The sequence below is a fragment of the Stylophora pistillata genome, chromosome 10, assembly GCF_964205215.1.
Source record: "Stylophora pistillata chromosome 10, jaStyPist1.2, whole genome shotgun sequence".
NCBI classification, from domain to species: domain Eukaryota; kingdom Metazoa; phylum Cnidaria; class Anthozoa; order Scleractinia; family Pocilloporidae; genus Stylophora; species Stylophora pistillata.
In genome coordinates this window covers 15,586,079-15,596,500 of record NC_142528.1, presented here as the reverse complement: position 1 = coordinate 15,596,500, position 10,422 = coordinate 15,586,079, and the positions used below count along the sequence as shown (strand labels likewise).

Sequence of the window (10,422 nt, the reverse complement as noted above, 5' to 3'; positions counted from 1 at the left end):
GTAGCTGCTGCTGGTGTTGCAGGAGGCTGTTGTCATAAACCCTTTACGCCCTAACACCAGAATGCATATTCTCCATACTGTTCTCTATACATTTCATAAGGCACTGACAAGGAGAATTTGTTTAACAATCAAGAGGTTCCTTTATTTGTGATCATTTTCTTCCTTCTCCTGACCTTCATGTTTGATTCAGGGTTGATATTGTAAGGAGAAATTAGATGCTGGTCACTCTTAGGGGTCCAAGGGATTAGCTGGTGAAACCCAAATACCAGTCAGTGCGCTTGCAGGCTAAACAGACAGTAAGAGAGGTGTTAAAGGTAGCCAGTGACCAGCATTTAGTAAATTAACCTCTGCCTCAGGTCCAGGATGCAGGCTTATTCAATTATGAATTCAAGGAACCATTGATACAAGTAGTTTGATACTCCAGCTATCAGAGAATATTTGCTTTCAAATCAAAATGAACACTGAACTCTAATTGATATTGCATGATATTCATTTTTATCATACATTCTTGTACATGATTGTGTAAATTATCACAATTCAAATTTTTGTTTTTAGAAAAAGCGAAGAAGGCAGTTCTAAGAAGTCTGACAAAGAAAAAAAATCTGCAGACTCTGATTTGCCAGCAGAATATCTTAACAGTCCTCTTAGTCGTGAGTCACAGGTAAGGAGGATTTGTCATACACAATGTATGATCGTATCTTCAGCAGTGTTTATGTTGCAGTGTTTATGTTGGTGTCCAAGATACATGTTCACTGACTAGAGTCTTGTATGATTTTTCTATATTAATTTTTGTATTCGTTACCACATGTACTCTGATACAGAAAAATATGGTTTGAAATGGTTTGAAAATTTTTGAAGAATGATGGGGAAGTTTTTGTACCGATTCATATTAATAGAGATGCATGAAGCTCAGCCTCTTTGTAGACCCTTCACTGTACATGTTCTTGCTGCCAGGTTCCTACGAAGAAGACTGAACAAGAAATTCGAGATGAAGAGGAGGAGGAGCTGCAGTTGGCTATGGCATTGTCACTGTCAGAAGAGGAAGCAACTAAAGATGTGAGTGTCAAATTCAGACATGCTTCAATGTCCTGTGAACCCACTCATTGCTAAACGTGTATGTTCAAAATATATATTCTCAAAAGCTATCACCCATTACTTTCCTTTTATTGGTTTTGAGAATTTGGTAATACACAGAGGAATCAGCAATGAGGTAATACATGTATCTACACTGTATATTCATCTTACCTGTGTGACTGACAATGAATCTAGGTATTGGGAGGAATTTTGTTTAAAATAGAATCTTGTGAGTTTTTGAATCAGACTGTCTTTTTAAACTTAAGAAGACACAAAATTTATCACAGCATGAATCATGGTTTTTAAGGTCTGTAAGGTATCTACAGTGTTGGTGAAAAGGCTTTTTTTTTTTTTCAGGACAGTTAACTTTTGTCAGATTAAAATAATTAGGTGACATTCAGTATGTATACTCACCTTTATGGCTGGACATGATCTCTAAATTTGATTACTATTACATATGATTATTTTAATTTTGACCAAGACAGTTTCTCAGAAAACCATTTTAAAAATAGATGGAACAGTTGTATCACTTTCATACCTAGAATTACGGTTTCATTTTCTGAGAAGAGCTGCAATAAACATTAGACAATATGTATGCTAACATGTATAATGCTGTTACATATACAGTACATGCATGACTGGTGAAGCTATCCTTGACAACTGGTCTGAGTTACTGTGATTTATTTTGAGGTCTTCATACAGTACAGCTCTACATGTTTATTTGCTGATAGTATGTTCTTATAAGTTTTGTGTATCTTTGTTTGTTTTCAGATGCGAGCACATCCAAGCATTAAACCATCTCCCTATAATGTAGTCTCAGAGCAACCTTACAACTCACACAGGCAGTCCGGTGGCCTATATGCTTCTCCAGTAAGTGCTAACACCTTAACATATACATCCTGTTAAGAAATTTTTTTGAGTTTTCTCTTTAAAAGCATTTCATAGTAACTAAAAAGCTGTTTTCAATTGTAGGATGTTGAAACTGATTCATCCAGCATGGATCCAGAGGTATGACACAGTAATCTCTTTGATTGTAAAATCAGTTTTACAAGCCCATATATGAGACCTTCTGTGAACATGTTCAAATGTACAAAATTAATGTGTCTGAAGAATTTTAAGAATTGAATTAATACCTGACCTAAAAGACATTGTAATTTGGATATATCAACAAAGTTGAAATGTGAAGGTGTAGTATGATCGTCCGGGTGAGTGTAGTCCTGAGAAGGACTGTTGTCGGTGGCAGTGACTGACGTTTCGACAACCTGTGCGGAAGTCATCATCAGAGTCAAGTCCCCCCCGGGTTCAAACCATTTACTGCAAAGTTGAAATGGTAAATTGGCCACCGTAACGATTACAAAAGCTGACGTTTCGAGCTTTCCGACGAAGGGCTAACGCTTGAAACGTCAGCTTTTGTAATCGTTACAGTGGCCAATTTACCATTTCAACTTTGTTGATATATCCAAATTATTTCGTTACCCCCACCAATGCAGCCCCAAACAGTTTCTTTAAAAACTATCAGCCTTTATCTAAAAGACATTGATTTAGGTGCAAATATGTACATTCTGTGTTGTAAGCAAAACCAAAAGATAGTTCTTTGCACTTCCTATGAATTAAGTTGGGTGTTTTTGTTTGTTTTGATATATAACTTGTATTACTAATTGTAATTAAAATTTTAAACCTATTCCATATACAGCTGTACATTGTATTTTACATCTAAATAGTCAGTATTAAGCCAGGAGTTTTTAGGAGAAAGCACCGCTCAACTGTAAATAAAAACCTGAGTAACTTCAGACTGATCTAAAAACTCCAAGTTCTGTATGCAACAGAAAGGCAGTATCAGCTGGTTACTTGAATCATGGTTATACATGTATCTACTAATTCATGGTTAATGAAAACATTTTAGTGTAGTATTATAGTATTGTATTTTTCAATATTTTACTGCTATCAATCTTGCCCAACAGTCACTTAAGATGAAGCCATGATACATCTATGCCTTTATACTAAGAAAATAAAGACCAAGTTTGAATTTTAATTCTATGTTAGTATTACACTATAGTTGTATTTTGAACAGTTTGCCCTGGGGTTTTACTCCATGTGTGGGTGGTTTTGCTTGATCTTGATTTCCTAACTCATTTGTAGCTTGCAAGATATCTGAATCGCTCATACTGGGAAGAGAGGAGTGAAAGGCAAACAACAAGAGAGAGAACAAGCCCACCAGCCAGTGCACCAGCACAAACCCAGGCTAATAATCACACAGAGGTAAATTTTTTTGCTGATTTTCTTTTGTTAAAACAGATCGGCAGATTATGCTACAGACAAATCCAGTCATTTGTGCACCAGTCCTATACTATTTCTGTTGACTTTCTAGAGAAAATTTATGAAAGGCATTATCTGCTAGTAATCAACTGTACAGGTTTCACCACTAGTAATTAAATGTTATAAATTTAAGATCGATTTATTGCTAAATATATGACCAGCTTTTTATCACATACTTTCCTTAAAATTTTTGGGAGCTGGAGTCACTGAAAATTCAGTGGGAAAAAGAATTCACCATTTTAAGGAGTTAGTGTTCTATTTTCCAGAGTCATGATACATGTATATAACACTTATTGCTATTGCTAAAAAGGTAATTGAAAAAAGTTGTAAGCAATAAAATGTTAACTCACAGAAAAGTAAAATGGAGAAATGACTACTAAACCTATTTCAACTTTCAATTTAATCTTGATGAATTTCATCAAACTGCTTACATAAAGGTTATCACCATCCACCATCCATCTTACATTCTTAAAGCAAACTGCAAAACGTAGTGTTTTCTTGAGTTTAAAATACATTGTAGAGACAAACTAGGAAGAAAAAAAAATGGTTCTCACATCGGAGTGTATATTTCAAATCTTACATGTAAGTTTGTACATAATCAAGTTTGAATGAGGCAAATGTTTAGCAAATTCTAAGTAAGGTGTGCTTTGTTGTGACCGGACCGATACTCGTGGTCTTAAGATAAGTGAATAGAATTTGCTACCTTTCTATAATCAAAAAATGGATAGATATTCTAGTCTTCTCGGATAAGGACGAATAAACCGTAGGTCCCGTCTCCTGCAGGGTTAGGGGTAGGAGACGCTAATTTCCCACGCACGAGATTACTGTGTAGTGGATGTCCTCCCCTGGGGTGGGATGGGTGGGAATTGGCCCTGAAAAGCCCCCATGGGGAGTGGTCAACTAACGTATGATTGTATGTATGTATGTAACATCAACGATCTTATCCATCCAACTTACGTTGGATGGATGAGATCGTTGATGTTACATACATACATACATACAAACAAACATACATACATACATACATACATACATACATACATACATACATACATACATAGATACATACATACATACATACATAGATACATACATGCAAACATACATACAAACATACATACATACATACATACATAGATACATACATACATAGATACATACATATATACATATATACATACATACATGTATACATACATGTATACATACATACATACATACATGTATACATACATGCATGTATACATACATACATACATGTATACATACATACATACATACATGTATACATACATAAATACATACATACATACATGTATACATACATACATACATACATACATGTATAAATACATACACATATACATACATGTATACGTACATACATACATACATACATACATGTATACATACATACATACAGACATACATACATACGTTAGTTATGTATGAACTACATACGTTAGTTATACGTGAACTCAGTGAAGCTTTTCACATAAATTATCGTGGTATCAGGCTGGTATTAGGCTGCTGACCCGTACCTCTTTTACCTCTATAACCCCGTAGATTGACGGGCTTCTAATTTCTCCTTACGTTGTCACGATCATCAATTTAAGACGCTCGTTATTGTCAAACAAATTCTCCTTGTCATTGCCACAGGAAATGTAAATAAAAATGTGAGGTGATTATGATTACCAGTGTTAGGGTATGAAGGTTTAAGTCATTTTCTGAGTTCCGAGCTTCATATCTTTTTTGATCAGCATGTATCATTATTTTCATTACGCCAATTATGTCACTAATTTCACAGGTGTATGGAGGAGTAAACATAACACAGCATGTTATCCCCATATAAAGACCCTAGAAGATTATTTTTTTTAACCTAACCTTGAAGACTAAGAAAAAGACTGTATATTTCGTTTTAGACGAGAGTTGGTGGATTAAAAGGAAAAAAGAAAAAGAAGGGAAGGAAATCGCAGAGAGACAACAATGAACCCATGGCTAATAACAACACGCTTGCTGTAAATTTTCATTTTATTTTAGTAATTCTTACATCAGTAACTCGTTAATAAGAGGAGAAAATGTGTAATACCTGAAATTCAGTATAATAATTGATTTAGATTAAGCTTTAATGTTTTTTTTACGTGTTAATCTTTTTTTCGAGCAAAAAGTTTTCATAATCCATACCTTGCAAAAATTTGGCTCTAATTTTTTTTTTTTTACTAATAAGGCGACCACTGAAGGGAGACCAGCGTTAATCGCCCACCTAATCCGCTCGTTAATGACATGCTCTAACAAAATGAGTTTATATTTGCCCAGCTGCCAAAGAATTCGTTCTATCATGTAATGTCAAAAGCAGAACTTTTTGACATTGCATAGTTTTGATAACAAATTTATCATAGACGCACGTACAAAGCCAGAAGGCTTGATAGAGCCCCTGATAGATCTCACGCTAGCTCGAATCTCGCCGCTCTTGTCGCAGCGCAAAGACTTTCATGTCTTTACAAAGCCCGATCCACTTCTCTTGGATCAATTTTTAACTTTAAAACGTCGTATTGAGATCGTGATAAATGAAGTTAGATGAAAGTGGCATTTGTGATGGCATTAAGATCTATGGTTGTATTCAGGAATAAGAAGAAGTTTTCAAGAAATTTTCCCATGCTTTAACTTGATCTGTTTTCCTGCCCATGTGTATCAGGTTGAAGGCGTAAATTCAGAAGTGTCTGAAGTGACAGATGCTATGGTGAAATCATTTCAAAGCAACGTTGAAATGCTGTTAGACAGAATGCAGAGAATTTCCGGTCAAGGGAAGCATATCGCTATGGATGCTACAGCGCAGGTATTATTGTCTGCTCTCTCACGTACTTGGGTAAAAATAAGTTAACTCGCCTAATAAATCTAGTGGCCCAACTGGCCAGAGTTCATCACGTTTTCAGTAGCAAGAAGTAGCTAGATGTAGCTAGATGGGGTGCCACAAGATGCCAATCCATTCAGGGTTGCTTCTCCCTTCCCACATCAGCATTACGTTAGTTCTTCACTAACAGTTTACTGGTTCTCATTTACTCTCCTGGGTGGAGAGAGGCACTGGGCACTGTGAGACTCGAGAGTTTTGATCAAGAGCACAACACTTGCATGTACATGTAGATGTCTTCGTGTAAATTGTAACAACTACATTGTGACCAAGCTGTTTTATTCAAGTAAAAACCTGTTCAGAACCCCATTAATGACCTGGCAACAACGTTTTTGTGCTTCAATGATTTTAGTGAGTATAGTTTTTTTTCTTGGTTTAGTCAAAGCAAACCACAACTACTCAAACCTAGTTGCCTTAAACTTCGCCAAGAATACGATGTAAATGAAATAATCCATACAGCACACGAATAATTAAGAAGGAGCTACGCGTGTGCTGTGGCAGTACCAGGCGTTACATGTATGCGCGACAACATGTACCTTACAACTTTAAAGAATACAAACTTATCAACTTGAAAGTCAAGCAGGAGTGTTTCAAGAGTTCTTACAACACTGCACTGTATCATAGCGGTTGTTTAAAATGTTTTTGCTTTCTGGACTACTAATCGATAAGATATCAAATGATTTTTTTCTTATTTTTCTTGTTTTTCTTTAGTCATTATTCCAAACTGTCAGCGCAATGCATCCCCAGATATTGAGACTCATAGAAGAGCAAGAAGAGCGAAAAGGTAGGTTTAGTGTTTTTTCTTGTCTTAGCCCTCTTAGTTGGTTGTATTGTTGGGTTTGGGTTAAGGTTAGGGTTGTTAGGGTTAAGTTTTTCGCGGCTTCGTCGCCTTCATGTTCATTAGAGGTGAAAAAACACCGCCAGTTACGCAGGGTATTGTTGTCTGCCATTGGACTAGTTTCAGTCATTTTAGAGCTGAAATGGATAACACTTTAAGCAAAGGAACTTTTTCAGTTTTTGCCACAGTTCAGTGAAAATATTTACATTAGCTGTGAATAAGATTAGTTATGTCATTTAGACTTGATTGAAAAAGTGTGCAAAATCAATGTTTGCCATACTGGTAAACGTCATGCCGAATCATACCTTCATGACCATGAAATGCAGGAGGCCCGGTGTCCTTCTCAGATATTTTTTCTCACAGCTTTAGCTCTTGGAATTTCACGTCTGGCCCGTATTTGCAAGGATTCCCTCTAACTTCTTTTTTTTTAAGTATCAAGATAATAATTATATAGGAAGCCTTATTATTTACTTCGGAAACACGTCTCTCGAGCGGAATAATCTTAAGAATAAATTCTTCCAGTTCCTACTCCATGTTTTTTCCCTTTCTTCATTCCCTTTCTTATTCCTTTCATTCATTTTGATTCTCAGCTAAATACGAGGCACTTCAAGTGAAACTTGGCCTTGTGCATGAAGCGCGTGCATCCTTGGATGAGATGCGAGAACAACACCGTGAAAAAGTTCGTCAGCAGGAACTTGAACAGGATATGCTACGACGGATGCAAATTGAACAAAAGCTGGAGCTGATGAGGCAGCAGAAGGCAGAGTACTTAGCTTACCAGCAGCGTTTGCAGGCCGAGCGACAAGCAGTCATTGAACAACAACAACAACAGCAACAACAGAGAATACACTATCAAAGACAGATGAACCCATCGCAGCAACAACAGCAGCAGCAGCAAAACCCATACGCTGGAGTGCAGTATCCACCCACGGGGGAGTCCAGTCCGTACTCTTCCATGAATTACGCTCCGATGACTGCAGCCGGTACACAACCTTATAATGCTCAAAATCCACTTGCAGGCTACACCCCTACTGTCCCTGCCGGATATCAGGCCCCTGATGCCCCACCACTGTCTCAGTACTCTTCTCGACCTACAGCAGAAGGCTATAAACCCACCGCCCAGGCGGACTATATGCCATACAGGAACGAAGTGCCAGCCCCTCAAACAGAGTTCCAACCCCAGCCGAGCTCGCTTGAGTATCAGCCACCATCATATGCATCTCAAGTTCCACCTGAGTCTGGTCCATCTTCTCTTCAGCCTTATAGTCTTGGGGGGTCTCTCCCGGTTCCCACTGCCCCTGCACAAGTACTTCCCCAAGCACCTCCTCCTCAGTATGCTCAGGTTAGCTCTCAGCAGCCTGGCCCTCCGCCTCTGTATGGACAGTCTGCGGGTCAGCAGCCACCAATGCAACCTACGCCACAGAATCAGTTCCTAGCCACAACACCTCCAGGGAAACAACCCCAGTATAACCAGGTACCACCCCCCCAAACCCAGTCCCAATACCCACAACATCCACAATATTCCAATCCAACGGAAGTATCACTGGTACCAGAGGTAGCTCCACCCCAGTACCCTCAACACCCAACCCAGGCCCCACAGCCTAAGACGCAGTCATTTCCTGTTCCACAAGGGAATGGCTTTCCTCCAACAATGGATGCCTCTAGAGGATCATCTCAGATGCAGTTCAACTCAGCACCAACTCAACCACAACTCAACATGGTTCCACCCAGTGGTCCTTCTTCATTTCAGCAAGGACCTCCTCCGTTGCAACAAGGAGCCCCAGTGCAGCAAGTCCACCCAATGCAGCAAGGCCAACCAATGCAGCAAGGTCAACCAATGCAGCAAGGTCCACCAATGCAGCAAGGCCAACCAATGCAGCAAGGGCATCCCATGCAACAGGGCCCTCCAGGGCAACAAGCATATGAACCACAACAACAGCCTCAACAGTTTGTACCTCAGCAAGGCTATCAGCCAGGTCCTGGTCAACAAGTGCCACAGCAATTTGGATCAGCATCGCCGCCCCAAGGTCCACCTTCCCAGAGACAATTGACAGATCTAGAGCTAATCTCTTTTGATTAAAGGAAACCGTGGATTCCGCATGTATAAATAATTACAGTTGCATTTTTCTTGAATAGTTTTAGGGTTTGATTAATGATGTACCCAGTTAATGGTCAGGAGATTGTTGTTTTTAAAGGACATAATTTCTGTCCAGGTGGAAATGTAAAAAGCGACCATTGAGGCGACCGTATGGATAGTTTTGTATATTTGTGTTTTATTTACCACCATTTACAACTTAAGAAATATTTACTGCGGGCCTGATAGGTCTTACTTGTAAAATTTAGAAGTATCTTTTCTTGAATTGTTTACCAGCTTCTACTCGAAAATCAAAATGGCCTGTGCCAGCTGCTCGCCGTAATGATGAATGGAATTATTGATTATATATTCTGTCGTCACCAGTGATTAACTTTATTTTTCTTTAGTCATAGTTTGTATTCTCGAGAGTGGAATAAATCGTAGATATAATAAAATAGCACAAAACCAGTGCATTCGTTTGTTTCTTCTTAGCTTTCTTCGGCTTTTCTCTATTCATGTTTTTAGTGGTTTTATGCTCAGTGGACACATGACGTCTTTTGAAATTGATCTGACAATAGAAATCAAATGCCAGTCTTGGTTATGCTAATATCCCACTTTATTAAACTCGTGTCTGATGACAGACTTTAGCTTCCGTCTTTTAGTAATCACGAAAAAGTGATTGTCAAGGTATTCTCATTAACCCAGCGTTTGGAATACCAGATAAAGTTGGTAGTTCGAAATATATCTGTACTCTGTTGGAGACGTGGGTTTAGAATTCAAAAAAATTAACAAAGATAGTCAGAAGAAAATGGCAAAGAATCATTTGGACGAAAGCAAAAAAACAAGAAATAGACTCTAGAGCACAAAATTTACTGCTTAAACAGTTTTGTTTGGGTAAAAATCGACGCAAGTAGCTGATGAAATTTCTAAAACGTGGTACAGGCTCAAAATGATAATTCTAGAGAATAGTTAGAAATTTAAGCCTTTTTTTGAACGTTAGGTTTCTGCATTCACACTCACAAAGAAGACAGCAGTTGTGTTTCTTATTAAAAAAAATGGAAAATCAATGTTGTGATTGTTTCATTTCATTACCACCTTATGCTTTGCAAGTTTCCCGCAGCCAACAGAGCTCGCTTCAAATGGATTTTCTTAACGAAAGGGACATTTCATCACCTCTGTTTGATCCATACGTGTACGATATTCCTATCCGTC

The 10,422-nt window shown here is 38.1% G+C and overlaps 1 protein-coding gene and 1 pseudogene across 4 annotated transcripts in view; one reads left to right on the top strand and one right to left on the bottom strand.

Moving 5' to 3' along the window:
* LOC111333296 (hepatocyte growth factor-regulated tyrosine kinase substrate) overlaps window positions 1–9,679 on the top strand; it is a 17,681-nt gene extending 8,002 nt beyond the window's left edge. The window contains exons 9-17 of one of the 3 annotated variants that reach the window (XM_088736578.1): window positions 556–661; window positions 955–1,056; window positions 1,846–1,944; window positions 2,047–2,082; window positions 3,214–3,333; window positions 5,313–5,408; window positions 6,086–6,226; window positions 7,010–7,082; window positions 7,727–9,679. In XM_088736578.1, the coding sequence (XP_088592704.1) occupies window positions 556–661; window positions 955–1,056; window positions 1,846–1,944; window positions 2,047–2,082; window positions 3,214–3,333; window positions 5,313–5,408; window positions 6,086–6,226; window positions 7,010–7,082; window positions 7,727–9,216 (2,263 nt within the window). In that variant the 3' untranslated portion in view covers window positions 9,217–9,679. The remainder of the gene's footprint in view (window positions 1–555; window positions 662–954; window positions 1,057–1,845; window positions 1,945–2,046; window positions 2,083–3,213; window positions 3,334–5,312; window positions 5,409–6,085; window positions 6,227–7,009; window positions 7,083–7,726) is intronic. The other 2 variants (XM_088736580.1, XM_088736579.1) reach the window with 2 other exon arrangements.
* Window positions 1–10,422, bottom strand: part of LOC148721943 (uncharacterized) — a 547,091-nt pseudogene that overhangs the window by 305,065 nt on the left and 231,604 nt on the right. The gene's annotated exons all lie outside the window — the stretch shown is intronic.